This window comes from Fistularia commersonii, chromosome 21 (genome assembly GCF_037954325.1).
Source record: "Fistularia commersonii isolate RoL2024-O1a breed Wild chromosome 21, RoL_Fcom_v1.0, whole genome shotgun sequence".
In the NCBI taxonomy this organism is placed as follows: Eukaryota; Metazoa; Chordata; class Actinopteri; order Syngnathiformes; family Fistulariidae; genus Fistularia; species Fistularia commersonii.
In genome coordinates this window covers 6,585,284-6,607,611 of record NC_141304.1, presented here as the reverse complement: position 1 = coordinate 6,607,611, position 22,328 = coordinate 6,585,284, and the positions used below count along the sequence as shown (strand labels likewise).

Sequence of the window (22,328 nt, the reverse complement as noted above, 5' to 3'; positions counted from 1 at the left end):
TGAATTCTCCTATTTGGATCTTTTTTTGTTCATTTTGTCGGAAACCTACGTACCAAGCTTGATCAAAATTAAGTAAGTTAAAAGGCAGTCAGGATAAAACTTACACAGGTGGTTCCAAGTCTCAGCATGCAAATAGTGACCTGAATGATGCCGCTTATATTTTCATCTAAGTTCACTTTTATATTTCTCTTCAGCATGTTGGTTGATCATAGTGTAGTAAAAGACTGGAACGTTAAGAAATCTGACTATGGGTTACAGTTTGTTTCCTGTTTTTCTTTTGCTTTTACAGTTTAGATGACTGGCTAGGGGGGGGGTTATATTGTTTTTTTTGTTTGTTTGTTTGTTTGGAGGTTTTTAAGAATCTATTTTTGACGATTTGGGGCAGCAACAACATGTTGCTCTGCCATATTAACATGCAGCTCAAAATGTAGACCACATTTTTTTAATCCAATATAGTTGTGAGCCAACTAAAAAGGTGACTTTCACATCTCTCAGATAAGGGGTTGACATTTTCTCCCCAAGTGAGTTTTTTGTAGCCGTGGTTCCAGACAGGTGACTGTAAAAAAAAATTGAGTTGAGAGTGATCCATGTAAAGTGGTAATGAAGATTTAATCAGACATCATATTTGCCTTATAAGTCAGGGCCACTAAATTCATCAGCCGCCAATCATTCATTTGGCATTAAATCGATTGTTTTTTGGAACCCTGACTTCGGATTTGATTGGAAAACAAGTCCTGACCATTGACCATAATAGAGCATTGTTTGGCCACAAAGTGAAATACTTTTCCTCATCAGGCAATGCATGGAAAAGTAAAGTCACACACGCCTGACCCATCAGAAAAAAAGACTTCAGTTGAGCTAAAACAGTTAATTGTTACTGCTTGGATTTCCAGCTCTTATTTGGACATGCAGTAACCTTTTGTACGTCTTGACTTCTATCAATATATCAGCCATCTGTTTATAGCTCAGGACTGATGGTGCAAGAATCAGATGAGCATCATGAAATCATAGAAACAGGCTGTTTTTGTTACCAATAGTTGCCAATTGATATTCATTAAGATAGTTGGCACCCAGAAGGATGGGAGTCCAAGTAGAGCACAGCACAGTATGTCAGGCTGGCATTAGGATAAAACAAAGCAATCAGCGGGGATTTCTGCCGTCTCGATCTAACACAGCAGAAGGCCAACAACAAAGATTCATATCTTCCGTCTTTCTCTTCGCACGGCTTTTGCAGCGATGGCATCCTTCCATCATCTTTAGTTGCTCTTCTTCAGCCAAACAAAGTAGCCCATCAGCTCCTAACTAAAATCTGATAAAAAGACTATGTTGTTTCATGTTGTAGGCAAATTGTCTGAGTAACTGCCATCAAGCTCCTCCACATGGTGATATCTCCCCATTGGACTAATGGTTTACTTATCTGACTCCTTACTCCTGCCATCTGTTGGGAGGACCTTGTCCTCTCTGCCCCTTATGATTCTCCGCGCCTCATTTACAAGGACAAACGCAACTCAGTATTTGCTGATGCCTTCCAATGAAAAGTGTGTGTGTGTGTGTGTGTGTGTGTGTGTGTGTGTATGTGTACAGGACTGTCTCGGAAAATTTGAATATTGTGATAAAGTTCTTTATCTTCTGTAATGCAATCACAAAAACAAAAATGTCATACATTCTGGATTCATCACAAATCAACTGAAATATTGCAAGCCTTTTATTATGTTAATATTGCTGATTATGGCTTACATCTTAAGAAAACTCAAAAATCCTGTCTCAAAAATTTAGAGTATCATGAGTAAGAATTTTTTGTTTTTTTAATTCCTTACAGAAGATAAAGAACTTTATCACAATATTCTAATTTTCTGAGACAGTCCTGTATATATATAGTATATATCGTCTCTAAAGTTGTTTTTTTTTGTAAGATTGGACTTGAATGGGTTAACCAGAAGCAAATGTTGCTTCATACTCTGCTACACACTGGTTCGATCCAGTATTCCACCTCATGTTTCATAGGTCCTACACACATAATAAATCCCCACAATTCAGACTGCATTGAGCAGGTTTGCAAGGACGGCTTTAGTGGGCACTTCAGCACTCAGATATAATTAAATCTCCAAGTCCAATTTGAAATTTCTCAAGAAATGTGATTCAGAACTTACAAAACTTTCATGAACACCACATAGATCACTGTAATACTGCTATCATGGAGAAAATAATGTATTTATAATTGTGTGGGAAAATGTAATAATAAATTAAAATTAAAAGCGGCACAAATGGGTGGAGATAATCAAAGGTCCAAGAACCAAACCCAAAGATCCTCAAAATGTACAAACAGGAACATTATGAAACCTTTCTTGTTATGGAGGAATAAAATGAAAGATCCACATATAAAAGCTGAACCCAGACACGTGAAGATCGTAGAAATCACTTGTTCCAAATTCAGCCAGAACATCTGACTTCTCCTTGATATTATTTTATCGAACCAAGCCCATTATATATTACCTCCCCAAATCCCGTCTTATCAGGCAGACTTCTTCCATTTTTAATCTTTTTTGTTCAATCATCTCAATTTTAATTTAATCAATGTTTTTTTTTTGATTGATTTTTTTTTAATCTTTCATATTAATGAGGAGCTACAAAACCAACTTCATATGTTTTGAGCACTCTGTATGCTGGACTCATTCCTATTTTTTAATGTAAATTCTCTGTCCCGTGTTCTCCTTATAGAGCCCCGACATTAAGCCCACCTTTTCGCGCCAATTTAAAATGCAATGAGAGGTTATTTACAAAGCTTATTCCATGCTTTACATCTTCAATTCACTCACCACCTTCACTTTCGAGGTCTTTTTTCAGGTCAGATCTGTGATGATTATGTTAATGAAAGGTGCAGGAGCTTGGAGTTTAGCCTCTTCCTCTATGTCAGGCAGGATAGAATTGATCACTGCTCCTTAAGCCTGACTGAGCTCACGCCTTGTGATTTATGTCTTGCTACATGCCTCTGTACACACTCTTTTAATGGAGGATAACAATACGGCATGCGAGGCAAACAAAAAAAGAATCTCCAGATCAATTCTTGGACGTCCCCAACCCGTAGAACGCCTGAAGATTGGTCGATCGCACATTGTCTTTTGTCTTCTCTGGTATTTTTATCATCTAGACGATAAAAGCATTTGTTCACCATTGCTTTGACAGTCCGGTGTTTGGGCTGGAGAGAAGGGCTCATCAGTTTAAATGTCATTGAGGAGAACAGGCCAACATTCCAGTGTTCTCATCCATTAAGCGATAAGGCGACAGCTCCTCTGCTGCCTGTGAGCTCCAATGTTGTTTCACCCTGGAGACCGAAAGGCGAGTACCTGCTCAACAAGCTTGGACAATATCCTCTATATACCCTCAAACAGATAAAACTAATGCAGCGGAAAACAACAGCCCTACAAAAAAAATCCTCCTTTCAGGATTTTAATGCTCAGATCTGGTCAGACTCTCCTTTTATATCAATTGCTTCTGACATATAAAGTACGGTAAATAACAGAAACCCGCCTGTGCCTGACCTACATTAGAATACACCCGTGGTTTCATTTCCATTTGGGTTGGTAAACCACTGAGGCACCACATCAGTCTAGCAGGTTGGCAGTTATGGAGACTGCATAAGAAATCAAAATGCTGGATAAACAAAAAGAAATGCTGAAACTCATATCGACATTCTCCAATTCGTCAGCACATCAATCTAAAAGAGGAGCTCCAGATACAAAGCTGCGACATCCTTGGAGCATTTTACCCTCTGATTTCTGAAGAGGTCAAGAGATTTGCTCCGCTGTAGTATGATATTTACTATAAAACAACGGTTGTAGCCAAGTTAAGCAAACAATGAAGTACATACCACATAAATCCAATTTAAGATGTTTCTCCTGAGGTTTACTATGAAAGTGAATCTATTTAAGAAACATAGCTTTCTTTGCTCAAGGCAATATATCATTGGTGCTCAGCTGAAGTAGTGATTTACATATGTTGAAGATGAATTGAAAGACTCGATTTAATTGATATTCATGTTTGTGACCTTGATTTGACCTTGAACCCTCGATTTGTGTTTTTGTGTTTGTCTATACCGCTCCCATGAGAATTCGGAAATATGTCCGTCTCTGCCTAAACTGAAGATATCTCTATTGGGATAATCGCAATTTTGAAGGTGAAGATGATCATTAATGCATATTACAATTTCTTAACTTAATCATGGTTTACAAATGGCTAATTCCACACCAGTATAGATATGAAAGGACACTACAGTTTTCCATGCTTGTGTATTTAAAAGAAATAAACCAAACTAATGTCAGAGTAAGCAACAGACAAAATTGGGGCAAGTGCTTATACACGGCTCTGCAAAGATATGGAAAGGACTTGTATGTTTCTTGTCTTGTATGTATCTTCATCTCCTCATGCTCTGCAACATGAAGACACTGACACGTGCTCTGATCCACAGGGGATTGCATTCATTTTTTTTTTAACATGACAATTTCTCTGCCATTTTGTCACTCTTTTTTTTTTGATCCACAAATCATCATGTTCGCCATGAGATTCTTGTCAACCAGTAAAGACGGGCGAAACATTATCAAAAAGAAGCTAAATATAGTGCTGTGATGAGAGTGAATTTAAAAAAAAAAAAAGCTGTACTGATTAATCGCAAGATAAATGGCTGTTGGAAAACTGGTACATGTTTACCTGCAGATGATCAGATGATGAAGCATGGACAAAAAGCCAGACGTGTTTTTGTCATTCTTCTGTCTGTAAAAAATACCGTGAAAACAACAATAACACTGATGTGTCCCAGTGTCAGCGCCACGTGAAAAAAACTTCAGGAGCAATTTTTATGATTGACAAGTTGTCTGAATCTTGTCTTGTCAGTCATTCTGCACATTTGGAGGTCAGTGGTGTCTGCAGTGCCAGACTCTCACAGTCATAGTGAAAGAAATAGACTAAAAAGATAAAGATAAAGTCGTTGCTTAACAATTCAATGGAAAGAAGTTAGTAAATAATATATATATTATATATATTCACAGTTACATATATAGAAATATATATAACTGGGAATAAGGAATAATCCCGGTATTTCTTTTTCTCATTTTTACTTTGATCCATCAATCCAGTGGTGTGTACAAACGGCACAAATCTAATTGTACACATCAAAGTTTACTCTTAAAAAAAATATTTTCATTTTTTTATCTGACAGAATGGATGTGTGTGTGTCTACTTATAAATACGTGTGTGCAAGATTGCGCGCACAGGTTTTTTTTAACATCGCAGAACGTGCATGGTGCTATGACAGTGATCCTCGAATTATTTGATACGGGTTCGCAAAGAATATCTTTTTTGGTGCAAATGAGTTTTCATATGAAAAACGACTGTTTCCGCCTTCTCCTCCGCCTTATTGTAATTGCCCAATACAGTATTCAGATTAAATACTGTCATTATTGTTTGAGCCCCCTGCACCTCTACCCGGTCCTCAGAAACATTTTCATGCACAAAACTATCATGCATAAAACTAGTTCCTGGTACAAAAATAGGTTGAAGATGCTTCCGCTTTTCCAATAAGTTTCACCAAAATACTGTGTACTTTGCCCAATTGTAAGCAAGCAACAAACTACACACAATTTAAAGCACTCTGGATCAATAGTAGGACAAAGCCAATGCAGTCAAAGCAAAGAAATTAAACAGCAGTGCAAAATGACCTCCCGGACAAAGTTGGCTTAGGTAGCGAGTGTTTCTGTAAATACATGAAAGTATGGTGGTGTAAAAATTCTCCATTACCAGTTTTAAAAGTTAACAATTCATTCAGAGAGTGTTTTCAATACACCTTCTTATAATTGCAAAAGACAACTTTTCTTCTGGCAGCATGCTGCTGCTTTACATACCAGGCGTAGCTTGGCTTTGTGGGTTACCTTTTGATAGAGTAGTGCAGTGATAAAACAAGATTAATAAAAAGAATCAATAAATGAAAAGCAGCTACTGAGTTGTGTAGCAATGCATGAATTGCTGGTAACAATTTACAATTTTTTTTTTTCATGGTTTACTGAGCCCAATGTTCTGGAAGGGTGAGAGCATTAATGAAAAATAGATGAGGATGGACATCGCCAATGCAAATGGGTATTGTGAACACACTTCAAAACACAAAACAATCAACATTATCTTTCTTCTGCGAGAAGGGAAACTACGATGCTGATGCCAAATAAACAGGGTCGTCATCCATCACTGCGACAGCAAGCGGACTTTTCAAGTGAAATACCGAGTTGATTCACTGTTTCAATATACCAGGGAGAAATAACACAAAACTGGGATATTCCTCGGCACGATGAAGTGACACAGGGTGCGAGGGGGCATTAAATTAGAATTAGAGAAAGGACCAGATTCCAACTCCTTCACTCAATTAGTTGAGAACAAACTTTAAAAATTGTTAGCTTGTAAAGTGTCTCTGAGAACCATGAAAAGCGCTTTAAAAATCCTATGTATTATTATTATTATTATTATTATTATTAGATACTGAAAGTTCATGTGTGATTTCAAATAATATTAATAACAAAAAATAGTATATGAATAATAATAAATAAATAAAGTAATGGTGAATAATACATATAATAAAATAATAATAATAATACATTTTGTAGGTTCTTCCTTTAACTCTAATTAACTGTCACTATGGTCTAAAACAATACCAGCGCTGTTATTATCTGCAGTCAAGCCTGTGACCTTCTCATGCTTTATGTTTTTGAGGTATGTCTTCACACTTTAATTTAAAGGTCAGGACAGATAATGGGGCCACTCGAATCTTGTCGGCCGCTGCAGGGTTTTTCAAAGTTTGGTGTCAGGATTGCGGATGGGCGGACACAAGCTAAGATATCCAAAGATCAAATGAAATTTCTATTTGACTGAGTGGATACTGAGTGGGAGGTGAAAAAGAACGACAAATTTCTCCATTTAAAAAAAAAAAAAAGTCCAAAAGGATCCTCATTGGTGTTCTCCCTCTTTGTTTTCCATCAGTTGAATGTAAAATGGCCACAACTCTTAAAATGCCAAAGACACGTGAATGTCTCTAAGTACGCATTTGACCCTTGGATGGTCATGTTAGCTTCTAAGGCCCCCGTTGATTGTGTTTTGTTTATGGCCCGGCAGAGTCATAACTCTCGGCGGTTCATCCTCCCACAGCTCGTCCCACTCAGCACAACCATTCTCACAGTGGTGTTTCCTGGGTCGGATCACATGGAACTCCGCGGCTCCCCTTTGCGCTGATTTATTAGTTGACAGCTAATTACAGCTAATCCATTATACACATTCCAAATCATAGGCTTTGGGCCGGCGGTATGGCAATAGCGAGACAAGGAAGAAGATTAAGAGGGAGTCAGAGGGTGATCTATACCACCCAAGGATTTATTTTACCAATGTCTGGTCTCTCTGTGAAGGTTTGACAATGTTGGGCTCAAATTGTTTGCCGAGGGGACGGCGGGGAGTTGACCGCGTTTGTTGGGAGAAAGCGAAATGTTACACTGGACCTTTCACTTTTACCCGAGCAGCGTGTTTAACTAATGAATTGAATGCTTTTCACCTTCTATTTATGAGCGTCGTCCATTGTTTCAGGTATCATTATACGCATTACATTAATATGTTTAAAGAACAAACAGTAATTTCTCAAAATATATATTCACTTTCTTTTCAAAAGTTAAATACAAGTATTGACACCACTATCGACTAAGATAATTAGTCCTTTCAGCAATTTCTTGAATCCAATGTCAATCAACATGGTATATGATACCATGCAACTATTTGATATACATATATGAGGTAAACATATACGATATATATGTTTACATGGATTGTTGGATTTTTTTTTTCGTCTTCACAGAAAACCACTTCAGCTTTTTGTTTGTTCAGTCTTAAATAATCCCTTCTGGAATCAGACATAATGACATACTGATTTATCACTGTTTTTATATCTCATGGGTTCTACATTTACATCTAAACATTTAGAGATGAGATGAGATCATACAGTGTCTATCATAAGTATTCACCCCCTTGGATGTTTTACCCTTTTAGTGCTTTAATAAATCAATCATGGTCAATAAAATTTGGCTTTTTTAACACAAAAATTTATTGGAAAAAACTCTTTAATGTCGAAGTGAAAACAGATTTCTTCAAAGTAGAATTTTATAAATAAATGAAAAATTCAAAAAAAGTTTTTATTTTTCAATCAAGGCACCTTTACTGACTAACATCTACAAGGCGATTATCACCTAAACACATTCAACCCATTTCCCATTTGAACAGCGCTCCGTCGGCATTCCGTGCAAAAATGAAATGCAAACATGTTAACCATTAAATATGATTACATTTTCAATGGCTATGTTTTGATTATTGCTGATACCTTTATCCACTAGTAATTGGCAGGGATTCTAAATGTTATTTGACTCAAAAATACAGAAGGATAAATGCTAATTTTCAGCATATAAGTTATGGTAAAAATATCTGATCTAGAAGTTTAAATTAGGATAAATGGTATTGTAACTGTGTGTTGGTTTGTACGGTAGGGTTAAGAAAGTTGTAGTTTCACTATCTGCCCATTCTGATTTGCGGGAGATTGATGTATATCTGTATAAAGTCCCACATGGTGATGGAAATACAAATGCGTTAGTATGCATATTTGCTGGAGCTTTTATTGACCATTAGCATTTTAAATATCCCTTGAGAGTGTGAGGTAAAAGTGAATTTGACAGCCTCTGAAATACGACCTCCGCTCTGCCAGATCATTTGTAATGCACAGACGGTGGCAAATTAAAGGAAACATCTACATAAACCCACAAAAGTCTGCTAAGACAGATTCAATAAACCTTGAATTTTTTAGAAATCTCAAGAGCTCTGGAAAGAAAAATGTTGTTCTCTTTCTGATCGTCTTACATTGCTTTTAGGTAATTGTAATCTGGTGATAACCATGAAACCATAATATGTTATTGGTCATTCTTTACTCCTGTGCACATAACATTTATTGAAAAAAAAAAAACAATTTATTTAAAAGAAACAATTTATTTAAAAAACAATTTAAAAAATTGCTGCTTTTTTGAAAGACTCATTGAGTTGCTTTCCCATCCTGTCTGGTGATTCGGAGTTCTACATGGAGCTCCATATGTGGCGTTGCTATTTTTGCTATGAATTGACCGGTTTTTATGTATTTTTTTTTTATTTTTTATTTTTTTATCTGGTCTCCCACAGCAACACTTGCAAACAGCCCGTGGCATGTTCTCACAAGCCACATTTCAAGTTTATGTTGCTCCCACTGAAAGTTCAATCAATATGTTTTAAGTGGCCATCTTAAAGGATTAATTGACATTTGCTCGGTTTGGAGGGACTCTTAAAGGATAGACATTATTTGTGGGGAGCCGTCAATAAATTTTATGAGAAAAGTTCAGCCGAGCGATCTGTGATATACTTTTCTTCGACCACGTCCGATACGTTTGAACTCCAGGCGGGTTGTATCATTTGAACAGTCGGACAGAACTGATACTCCCGCGGGTCTCCGGTGTCGCCCAACAATCCATTATCATCATCAAGCATCCAAGCAACCCGGTTCCTCAGCTCCAGGATGCACATATACAATTGCACTCACCAGCAATATTACCACATACACTCTCAATTGGCGTAATTGCACCTTTATTAGTCTCACATTCACACTTTTTACAACCCAACGCAAAGAGCAGGGCACATCTCCGGTAATGGCCCCTAAAAGCATCAGCCTGGTATAAATAAGACCCTTCAGTGCCATTAGACTGAGTGGCTTGGGGGAGGTGGAGAGAGGGTGCAGCTGCAGCCACCATGCAGACATGTTGCGTTAAGTCAATTATTGTACTTTATTACAGAGTAGTAAAGTTACGGAAAGCCAAAATGAATACTGTTAATGTGTATAATGCCCTACTTTTAAATGAATATTATGTTTTGCATTTTTGATTTGGAAAAAAAATTTTGTCTTCATTTTTTTTGTATGCAGAAATAGACAGGATAGGCATCGCCGTGCGTTTCTCCAGCTTTTATTTTGAAAATAGTTTTTTCTTTCTAACATCAGTCCATAACTTCCTCATAATGAGGCAAGCCGGTCGTTCTTTAGCTGCCCTCGGAAATGAAGAGCATAAAGTTTCTCGAATCTCAGAAACAGCAGCTGAAAATTTTGACTGATCACATTTAAACTCCTACAGGTTTTAGGTTTTACATAATTCAAAGATATATCAGATCAACAGGTGTCTTCACGCTCCAGGAGCTAAATCCTGCTGCGAGCTGTCGAATTTTACTGACTCCTTCACCGCAGATTGAAATGACTAAAGACTTTTCAATTACATTTGTTTTTCCTACTTGATGAGCTGCAGGAAAGAGAAATAAAAATATATACATGTTGTTTGCTGAGTTGCTTTTCCCTATATTTTCTCTCATAAGCAGCTGAGAGTTAAAGTGCACGTATTCTTTAGCTGTGTCAGTAATTATAAAACAAAGATACAGGATAAAGTATAAAATACATTTTACATTTGGATTCATTTACTTGCTTTCAGACATGTTTCAACATACACAATCAAATTCTGGCAAGTTTTATAGAAAACTTACCAAAACAAGCATGCGGTTAATAGAGTAACTTATGAATATAATACAAAAGCAGTACACTATTCCAAATTAAAAAACAGTAAACACGAAAACATAATAATGATTAATTAAACATAGTAAGTGGTTCAAACAAATGAATCAGTTCTGAGAAGAAATCTCAATTGGTTTATTGGTTTATATCTCAAAATGGTTTATACAGTTTCTTTAAACAGTATGCCCGATGGTTTACACAGTGAGTTTAATTTCATATGAAATTATGACTAACTTTGTTTGATCTATGGCTGAATGCTAACACCAGCGGTTACACCAGACTCAAAACTCCCGTCACAGTTTAAATATATATATATTTAAACTATGACAGGAGTTTAAATAATTTAAATATATATATGTATATTTTTTTTTAAAGGTCTCTTTGGAAAATAAAGTTGTCATGGATGCACATGTGCTTATTGAATGAATGATTAAATAAACTAGTACATTTTAGATGTCAGCATAAGCCATTATTTTCCCTCTTAGTCTGCAGGCCAACATTTTATTATCCGCCACTTGACGTAACAGGTAACACGTCACATCTTAGAATTCCCCACTCTGGCATGTATGAGCTCGGCTGGAAGAGACACTGACACAAATAGACGTGGCGGCTCAAAGAGACTCCCGCTTCCACTCTCTCTCTCGCTCTCTCTTAAAATATCTCTTTCTCTCTTTATGATGCCATTCTGTCTGAGATGTGGAAATTCCAACAGTCGCCACCTGAGGCCAGAGCCCGCTGAGCGAGCCAACCCACACTGAGCTGTGTAAAATCCTCGGTGGATCCCGGACAGGGGGAAAATGAAATATCTACAGTGTTTTCTTCACTGGCCAAATTACACAGTATTTCTCACTGTTGCTGCTAAACTGGAGCGGCTGCTTAAGGAAGTGTGTCCTCAGTCCGCTTTAACAGTTTGTGAAATCAAGGGGAGGATAAATTTTTTTTTTTCTACTGTGCCTTTTATTTTGTTTTTTGAACCACTAACACTGAAGGGCGTCCCGGTTGCTGATGTTTTTTCTATTTTGTCAGGATGGCTCAGAATGTTTAACAACGCTGTTTGCCAAACATGACATTGACACCGACTCCCTACTTCATGCCGGAGCCGCTTGTGTTTTTTCCAACAAAGGTGCCAATGAACACAAGTGGGGTTTCCATCTGTGTGTTTTTATGTGAGTTTTCAATTAGCAGCCATACAAAAAAATGTGTGAATAAAAACAAAAAAAGGTTTAATGTTTAGAGCTACAAGAGGTCAATGTAGATAATTACAAAAAACAGTACCACTAATATCATATAGAACATCTGGGCTGCATGTGACTGGCAACTGATTCCAGATTTAATGCAAGACCGATTGCAACAGCGAGTAAATGCATTTTTCCTTTCGGCGATTTTCTAAGAAATTCGGTTAAAATCTGCAACACATTCGCGCAGAAACCGAGTCGTACATTTGTATTCATATTTTGTGTTCGGAACATGAAAAGAAGCCGGTTCTTGAAAGCGCCGCGCTTTTTTTTTTTTTTTTTCTTTCGGATAAAAGCTCCTTATCCTTGTGAGGAATGGGACAAGTGGGAGTTGATCTGATGTCTGCCGTTTCTGAGAAGGCGTGCTGAATGAGCTTCACGCTCTTCCAAGTACTTGCAGAAACCAACCTCCGACCGGCCATTGGACAAAAATGAGAAATATATGTAAGTCACCTCCTCTGCGCTCACAAGCAGGATGCTTTTAAGTCCTTTGCCGTAGACACAAAATTAGATAGACGAGGGTTCATCCAGCGGACAGCGTTGGTTGGAGCTGGAAGAGGTCGCGATGTCTGTCGGTGCTTTTTCAGGCCATTCAGAGGCGGGTGCATGTGTGTGTGTGTGTGTGCAGAAGCATGCTGAATCCTGCCAGGAGCGGGAGGACGCACTCTACATTCTGATGTCAGGGCAGACGAACGCGTTTGATCCGACTCAGAAACTAAACAGTACCCTCTATTGGATGACACAGATATTGCCCGAGTGAACACGCGGCGTGAACTTTCCATCTCCCAGTGCTCTCTGACTCCTCTTATAATGACTTTCCACCAGCCTGATACGTTTCACCGTTAATCCTGTCACCAAGTGTGTCTGGCACTCGAGTTCTTCTCTCCCTACTTCTCCCTCAAGACAATTAGACTGATAGGTTACAGACCTCTTTTTAAAGTTCTTCTCAAGAGTGAGGGTGAGCACGAATCCCAAAAGGGCAACAAGACGGGCCGCAAAAGGGGTCACCAGAATCAAATGAGAGCTTAATTTCATACTTATTTGACTAACTTGTTTGATGAGGCTCAAGTCTCCACACAGTTGCTATTTCCCCAGATTGGACATGGCTACCAACAGCAAGTCATGTTGTGGTGTTTTAAGGACATTCCATGGGTAAAAGGAAGAAAGTTAAAAAGATAGTTCATCCTAATGTGTATCACAGAATATTTTTGTGATCCAGACCGACTGGTTAAAAGAAGATTTCTCTGTGTGAAATGGCTCAGAAACTAAAATGGTTTATACAGTTTCTTTAAACAGTATGCCTGATGGTTTACACAGTGAGTTTAATTTCATATGAAATTATGACTAACTCTGTTTGATCTATGGCTGAATGCTAACACCAGCGGTTACACCAGACTCAAAACTCCTGTCATAGTTTAAATATATATATATTTAAACTATGACAGGAGTTTAAAAAATTTAAATATATATATGTATATTTTTTTAAACTATGACAGGATACATATATATATACATATATATATATATATATATATATATACACACACAGGAGTCATATACATATATGACTCCTGTCATAGTTTAAACACACATATATATATATATATATATATATATATATATATTTTTTTTTTTTTTTCCAAACTTGTGGTTTGTGTTAACATGAATTATATCTACCTCCTACTCTGGAGTGCTACCCAGCTGTTTAGAAATGAAAATAAATACATGTTTTTGTTTTTTTTTCAGTCTCCTGAAATGCTCAGGATAGATGACTCAAAGCGTTTTCCACTGGACTCGGTTGTGTGGTTCAACTTAAAGTTATTCCTCTTGAAATTGTCAACAGTGTCTCAGGACAACCTGCCTCTGTGAAACAGACCATGATTTCTGGAGCCAATGACAGTGTTCCACTGTAAGGAAATCGAGGAAAACAGTTTAAGGCTTAATTTCACAAGACTGGCAAACTCATACAAAAAATAAGTTGACGCAAAGTTCCTTGACTAATTGCTATTTATTTCCCCTTTCTTTTAACTGTGTTGAAAGTTGTGTGCTTTTAAGGCATATCCCCTCTCTTAGGGACCACAATCATAACCAGTATTTACTTTTGTAATATTTTTTATAACTCTCTGCCCCCGAGATTAATAAGCTAGTATTACACAGTACACTGACACCTTTGAGAAACCATTCAGTTCTCAGCACATCTCCTACCGCTCATCGAACCGGGGTTAGATTTAAAATCATTTGGTGTTAAGCTGCTTTAATATCCCTCCTACCCTTGCATTCAGTTCTCAGGGGACAAAACCCACCAGCAACCCAGACCCGCACGGATTAACTTCTACATTTTATTTCCTCAGGGAGCTTGAGCAAATTTCAGCAATTTTAAGGAGAGCTGAGGGAAGACCTTATGGGTGTTTCGGGCCAAGGAGAAATTAAACAAATCTTCATGCCTGACATAAAGGACACTGCGCATAGCTTCAAAACACCTCAGTTAAGAAACCCTTCAATAAATACAAAGTAGCAGGAGCCACAAGAGTTAAACATTTGATCCTAAAAGCAAGTTTTTTTAAAACAAATGTCAGCTTTAATTCTTGTATAATTTTTCTACTGGATCCAGCTGCCTAACACAATTCCCATTCTCAGGTAGCAATGACAGTAATATCTAGTTAAATAATTCTTTTATAATTGTATACATATCATGGGATTGTGAATTTTGCTCATTCTAGTGGGCTAAAAACAAAATTTAACCTGTTCACACAAAATATCACTTTATCAGTGGTGCTGGTCTGTGGGTTTTTGAGACATTGTTAAAAAAATGCTTAAAAATGGCCGCATACAGTTAGTTCACACTTGAGGGAATACAGAACAATGTCATTTAAATCACATGATTGTAAAAACATTACCGATGGATATTTTTGCTTTGCATGTCAATTGTGAAAGGGATTTTGTCCCATTTTTTTAATGAAAAACATGTTTTAACAGTTCCAGATCAGTTCCAAATGGCAGTGAGCAAACCTTAATGGTCAAAGGGTGAATATCAAAACCCCCATAATTACCCTGAAAACTTGATTATGGTGTGTAGGTAAGCAAGACTTCCACACATAAAAATGTTAACATTTATTGCTGCTTCTGAATACTGCACTGAGAGCAAAAGCATTCAGAGTATACACAGAAATTATACAATTATATGGTTTCACAAAGGCAGTGAACACATACTGTATTACAATCTACAAAAATCTACTTTACAGAAATTTAAAATTCTAAATATCAAAAAGTACAGCTGCAGAAACAGGTGTGAGCCGGGAACCAGATACTGCTCTTATGTCGGTCAGTGAAACATGGTGACATCACATTTCAAAGAAAGCAGTAGTCATCTTTGTACTTACAGCTGGTTTGGGAAACTACAACTGGTGGACAAAACAAACTTCGAAATAACTAATTGAAATGATCATATAAATTATGTTGGTTTTATGCATCCAATATAGTTTTACTGTGGATGTAAAACTTTTTTTTTATATATAGTTTTACAGTGGATGCCTCAACAAGGTAGCATGAGAAAATATCTTTCTATGGGATTGGTAGTGTATCAAGCAAAAATACAGTTAGAATAATATAAGGACACAATGGAAAATCAAGTCTCCCATCTCACACGGATGGAGAAGTAAATTTTAAAACAAAGCATGAACTCTTGAGCCTCATAGACCTAATGAGAGTGGTGATGATGTGGACGTTAGGCTCAGGTCACTGCTTGACCAGCAGGAGACAAACAAGGGTCTTGGTGCATATCAAATTTCACAAATAAAAAGAGTGGCTGGTTCAGTCACCGGAGCCTCCAAATGTGGCGCTTGTGACCACTGGGAATCAAGGGTACACAGTATGTACCTATTCTGTCTAAAAGGAATGAGTAGTATAAAGGAAAAAGACCACCGCCAAACCACCTCAACCAACACAGAAAAGGCAAACAATCCAGCCGTGAAACTTGGTGGTCAAAACTAACCCCCTCTTCCATTAACTTAAAAACAGGGGATAAGATCAATAAAATATTCCAGTTAAAAAAAAAAAAAAAACGAAAAAAGGGGGGAAAAAAATGGACGAGGTGTTCGTCTTGTATGAGGTGAAGGTATCCTCATTCCCTGTGACAGTCAAGCTGGAGTCAAGGACAAGCTGGTTTATGGTCTCACATAGCTGCATGAAGGCCTTCAGCCTAGTCCTGCTCCATGGGCTCCTCAGTGGTCCCAGTGTTCAAGATGGCACTTTCCATGGCGCCCTCTGTAGGGGGTTCAGTTGTACTGCTGGAGGGAGCTAGAGCTACATCTTCTCTGGCTACGTCTGCATTCTCCTCTATGCTACAGCTGCTACTGCTGCTGCTGACTGGGTCGCTGTTGCTATCGTCACCCTCTCTGCTCGTCTCGGGACTCTCTCCGATGCATGCGGGGGCCTGTTGCTCTGTCTGATCCATGTCACTGCCCTCCAACTGGGAGCCACATGGCACTTCCCTCTCCGCCGGCTCAGTTTCCTGCCCAGAGCCAGTACACGCTTCCGCCTGTGTGCTGCTTGTTGGCTCTATAGTAAACACATGAGAGATGATTGTTGTCAAATCTTATCTTGGACACATTTGAAGCTCATGCAACAATTTTTAGCAACTAAAACTACAAATGCCCCGATACTGTTACGTTGCTCTAACAAAGGAGTTCCCCCTATGGGGATCAATAAAGTTAATCTTATCTAATCTTAAAAAGAGAACAGTCTCGTTTGGCTTCGCACATGTAGTACTAACCTCCTGATTATTCAAAACATATACATACTAAAACAAAACATTTACTCACACAATTTACATAAAAGCTGGTAGGCAGCTGAAAAGAGAGGTTTTAAGCAAATATGCAGCAGGATATTCAAGTATTCTCCTTCTGTCTGAATTGCTTCCATACTTTGTAAGTTGAGGATATAATGGGGATGACTGATCAATTTGGATGTCTAAAAAAAGCAAACAGATCAGTATATATTCTTTAATTACTGTTCTTAAAATCAAACACTAATTTTGATGATTTTCATAGTACTTTGCCCCTGGACGATTCTGTATATATAAACTTGTCAAATAAAATGCAGACAAACAGTTCCAAATGATTACACTGGAATATCTTAAGTGGCATTTGGGGAGGGTGGGGGGTAAATAACACGCTATGTTAAAGAAAAAGTAACAGGGAAACAAATAGTGTTTTGCCAGTTTTGAAAAGTCAATGGGCCAGGAGAGAATATAAAAATCCTGCTATTGATTTTAGCAGTTGTAAATTGAAATCCTCTTACAAAGAATGTTTGATTCAGAATCAAAATCTGCTTGATTGATTTTTAACTCAATCTGAGCATGTTGCTCGATTAAAAAAAAAAAGGTAATCGAGTGACCGGATGGCTTGATGATTTTGAATCAAGATTTTGCTTGATGCAGTTTGTATGTAGAGGAAAAACAAGGCAGGCTACTTCTCTTGCAACAGTTTTTTTGAGTATCAATTGTAACCAAAACATAAATGTATTGCTGAGCGTAAGTCTACACAGACCAAACTGGCAATGAAATTTCAATCATGGAGAAATACACCATTGGACAAGCTAATCTCATCTTTGAAAATCTCATCACTCTAAGTACAATTGCATGAGCCACTGGTAATAATTGCAAATCATTAATTTTGCCCAGCTCTGTCAACATATTTGCAGATTTTCTTCAGTAGGGGCCAGTCATAGTTGATTCTGATTTTGACTGAAGTCATACCATCTTTACAATATGTTCAAACTTTTCAAGAAACTAAAATTTTACTTTCTGTATTTTTGTTATTTTATATAAATGTATTTTTTAACAAATGACAATGTAATATTGCCTTTTAGTTTTTTGATCCAAGGAGTCCTAGGAAATGTTTTTATGGTCACATATAATCACGATGTTAATACATCAAACAACACAATCTGAACGGTCTTAAATTTTGAAAACTGATGATTGAGTTTTTATGAAGTAACACTTTTTCAGATTCAAGTGCAAGTCAGTTCATTTTCCTGTGTGCCACAAAGTACTATAATGCAACTATCTATAAAGGAATGCAATCAGCGCAGACTTTGTGATCATAAAAATTAGCTTAACGTCCAAGTCATTTTACACAATGATCTCGAGTGAGATTTAAGAAAATGGTCATAAAAATAAACGGTCAATTTATGTCCCAACATCTAAGGTCACTTCATTTTAGTCAGACTGAGCTTAAAAGTCAGATGACATTTCAACTACAAACAAGGTGGGAACAATATGCTTTCAGACAAACTTAACTTGTCAGGGCTTTAATGAAAAACTTAACATTGCAAGACCATTTTTTTGTTATTCTGAAACTTGTCTTAATTAAACTTTGCAGACTTGCAACTGTTTACAACTTTAAAGGTTGACGTTGCCGTATGCTTTTCCTTTAAAAATCCAGAAATATTTTCTGAATATTTTCTACAGGTACTGACTTAATTTTCTTGGCTGAAAATTGAGTGAGAACACTAAATTTTGTCACTTACTATGTGGAATCATCTTTTAATGTCCAATCTGAGCAACATATATCACAATTTAAAAGCAAAACACACACAAACCTTGGTCTTCAACAGCAGTAGCGCTGCTGGTAGCTTCATCCTCTTTGCTGTAACTGACATTTCCCTCTTCTTCTTGCACCATGGCTTCTGCCTCTTTTGAGAGGCAGGTGGCATTTAAAGGCCTCAGTGTGTCCAGATCCTGCTCGTCCTCTTCATCCTCTTCGTCGTCCTCATCATCCTCATCGTCCTCATCCTTGCCAAACTTGAGTCTCTTTACTTCCTGCTGCTCAGCGTCCATGTCCTCTTCTGCGTCTGTGTGTTTGTTCTTGACTGAGTTCCCGAGGGAGCCTTCTGATGCAGAAACTTCGCTAATGAACACAAAAGATTACAGGTGACAGATGTAATTACTAAATGTATATTTTTGAGTGTGGAGTATACTTTTTTCTTATGGTTCGTAATCTGGCATACCTGGAATCTTTATCACTCTCCTGCTCTGTGCTGAGCTCTTTGTTTTCTGTGCTGTCTGGTAGGCCATTAGCAGGAAGCAAGTTAGCGAGAGACAATTTTGGCCTGTTAAGTGGCCGAGGAGTTCCAGGACCATTGACTTTTCTGCAAACAAGATGGGACTTTGTTATTGTTATTAAAGTTATAATGTTGCATGGAATAATTAAAAAGAAATTATCAATACCTCTCTGTAAAAGCAGATGTGTTCCCAGTAAGCATCACCCCATTCATTCTATTTATGGCACTGCATCCATTTTTCCTTGAACAGAAAAGAAAAGTTCTTGAGTCAAATCGAACACATATCAATGTTATTAATTCATTTTTGGGTCATTTTTCTGGTCTTACTCTGAGGTTGGATGAACACAGCTGACAACCATGACATTCTAGTTGGAAAAGAGAAATTTCACTTAAGGGACAGACTGATTGAAGAAAAACAAAACAAAAAACAAAACAAAACTACTAAGCACTTACCTTCTCCACCCCTCGAAGAAATTTATCTGTTCCTGTGTAGTTCCTCTTGGGTTCTGTGAGCAACTCACACAATCGCTGGATAGTAAATGGGATTCTAAAAGAAGCACCAGGGCAGGTAAAAATGAAGGAATGGCCATATTTTCACCAGTCCCATGGTTTTCATATGCCATTGGGTACCCTAACCCTTACTTATTGCAAGACATCTCCTGCTCTGAAAATTAACATTTTCCACTTTCCATGTTTTGTCCAAGATTTTAACAATTATATAAATACTGTTTGCTACATCACCTTTCCATCATGAGATGAGTGTTTAATGCAAAAAACAAGATGACAGTTAATTTAAAATTCTAATTATATAAACTATCTTGCTATTGTGTATCAAGTTGCTGTTCCCTTATTTATGAAGCATTGCTAACCTCTGTGCATACAAAATAACAGAGTACAGAAAGCTGTGAAGAAACACTTCACTGTTTCAGGTAGTCTAAGGCAGAAATAATTTCCATTTAAATCTTTGATCAATCATCTAAATACTGTTTCTGTGACCATGAAATTCAAATTATCAACATACATACAACTGCAGTGAAGATTTTTTGCCGTAAACTTTCAGTTAATCCCTCTTCCCAGCAAACACCCACAAATGTGCACCAACTGTATGCAACTTAAGGTTACTGTTTGTATTCATCTGTGTATGAGAGGGAGCACACAAATAAAACTCCAAAACTCCAAAGCTGAAAATTGACACAAGGTCAGCTTCTTCATAAATAAATCTTAGCATGGGAAACCCCAAGTCATTAAATGTAAATTAGACCATAAAGAGAACCTACTAAGAGTTACACGAGGTGATTGATATTGTCACATACAAAATTTATGATTATAACCATTTAACTGTAAATATAGCATAGGGATGGCAGCATTAACTATGTTAGGGCTTTTAAGCTGCCAAATAATGAGTGGTCACAACAATAAACTCACTGTGTGAGTCGCCATACAACAATCCGTTTCAGCAAGACCAAGTCTAAGGGTCTCCAACTGTGATTCCCCTTGATTTTCTTTGGTAGAAAATTAGCTAATTCTGTCATCCTTTCCATTGTCAAACTGTACTTCTTCTCTTCAGAGTATGTATGCCACAGGAGCCAGACATACCAGGTCTGCCCATCCATTCAACCAGCATTACATTACAATTTACAAATGTGCACCTTCAGCAGCTTGTACCTACCCATTATATCCCTTCACAATCTTGAGGATTCTCTCTTTCATATCTTCAAACGGAATTGACTCAACATTGGGATTAGCTGGGCCACGTTGCTCAGGTGCTGAGGCTCTGAAGTCATCCATCACCTTCTCCAATTTGAACAGAAAGTAGTTCCGAAATTGAGACCAATGAACTCTAAGGAATAGACAAAAAACATGGATAGCATCCAATATTACAAGAAGATCAAAATTGGACACTCATATGCGGTGTCTAGTATCTACATATCCCATTATACAACTTTGAAACATAAATTCCTTCACATGTAGGAAAGGCAATTATTATAGCTCCGACGTTCTCTTACATGGTCTCTCCGGTCTTGGCGACATGACACAGAAACTGCTCCAGTAATGGACATGATTCTTTCTTTGTTTTCTTATCGAAATCTGGTGGGGTAAAGCGAAAAATTGGGTTAATCGGTGGAACTTTAAAATACGAGCCATAGTAATGGGATATGAGAATATCTATGTGTAACCTGCCTACTATGAATTGATAACTCATCACTAACTTCTAGCATGAGTGCGATGAATGAAAAGCATACATCGCTTGCCACATTTTACCCGTTTAAGGGCAAATCTTTGGCAAGTATACGACAACAACAGTTTGGCTTTCGCGGGTTGGAAAACGTAAAAGATTAGAGTAAGCTAACAACCCCCTCTTGGTCGCAACGGTTAGCTTTAGATCAGCGCTTTTGCTAGCAGGCTCATTTAGCCGCAACAGTGTAGCCGGCAAACATTGCTGTGCGGCTAGTGACAGATATAAAACGTTGTCTTGCCCATACTTAATAGCGAACAACTTGACAATTACATATGGGATACACCTACAATGTTGAATGATAAAATTGGAGAGTATCGTGCTTAGCCATCCTGTTTGGCTAGCGTGATTAGCTGATAGCTAACAATTTCCGTGAAATAGCTTGAAACGGTAGCATAAGCTAATAATGAGTGCCAGCTAGCTAACGACACTAGCTTCTTCGTTAAAACGAGTTTATTTTTTTTACCGGGACGAAGACAAGATCACATATAGGGAGCAAAAACTAAACAAAAACAAACACCATCGAAATGAACTGAATTGACCTCGGAGTGCCTCTTGAAGCGAGTCAATTTCCATTACGCCGTTGCCCTCTTGTCAGTCCAGTGGATGTGAAAGGCAGGCTGGTTGTTAGCTGCTGCAGCGAGGCTAAGCTCTCTGAGGTAAGAAGAGGAAGCATTTGAATATGGCGTCGCGAGGTCACTGCCTGTTTGGCGGAACAGTCGTTGAGAATTTTATCGAAATTGATTTTTTTTTTTTTTAAATAACACAATTTGCCTTTGGTTTTGTAAAAGCACGTAATGCAATCGACTACAAGCACAATGGAACCAAATATTTTTTCTCTTTTTTTGATGCCCAAGTTAGACTTTAACCCCCAGACGTGGGTTCTAAGAGAAAACTAAGTTTATCTCTGTGTCTCTGGTACTGACCAAGACATCGTGCGTTATTTCCACTTCTAAAGCCGTGGCAATATTTTAATCCAATAAAGAAATAACTGATCTAAATTATTGATGCTTAAGAATCAGAGCTGAGCTTGGAAAAAAGTGCATTTCTTCAATAGACTATTTTTAAATTAGATTTTTGATCTAACAATTTGCATTAATGTAATGAATATTAGGTAAGGGAAAATAATAAAGATATATGTCATGATATGAAA

The 22,328-nt window shown here is 37.5% G+C and overlaps 1 protein-coding gene across 1 annotated transcript; it reads right to left on the bottom strand.

Annotated features, from left to right (window-relative positions):
- Positions 1 to 14,975: 14,975 nt before the first annotated feature.
- ppp4r2b (protein phosphatase 4, regulatory subunit 2b) lies at positions 14,976 to 21,820 on the bottom strand. The gene is made up of 9 exons (XM_086168940.1): positions 21,718 to 21,820; positions 20,946 to 21,027; positions 20,609 to 20,779; positions 19,393 to 19,486; positions 19,267 to 19,304; positions 19,106 to 19,180; positions 18,886 to 19,026; positions 18,478 to 18,785; positions 14,976 to 16,434 (listed from the first exon to the last, which is right to left on the bottom strand). Exons 1-9 carry the CDS (start codon positions 21,749 to 21,751, stop codon positions 16,076 to 16,078), a joined length of 1,302 nt encoding a protein of 433 aa, XP_086025066.1. The 5' UTR covers positions 21,752 to 21,820; the 3' UTR covers positions 14,976 to 16,075.
- Positions 21,821 to 22,328: the final 508 nt, after the last annotated feature.

Bases quoted from the DNA above. Each gene is read 5' to 3' on its own strand.
- ppp4r2b (XM_086168940.1), bottom strand. From the start codon at position 21,751: ATGGAAATTGACTCGCTTCAAGAGGCACTCCGAG. The intron at 19,181-19,266 runs GTAAGACCAGAA...TTTCTGTTCAAG, and splicing joins TGTGTTCATCCAACCTCAGA to GAAAAATGGATGCAGTGCCA. The intron at 19,027-19,105 runs GTATTGATAATT...TCTTGTTTGCAG, and splicing joins ACATCTGCTTTTACAGAGAG to AAAAGTCAATGGTCCTGGAA.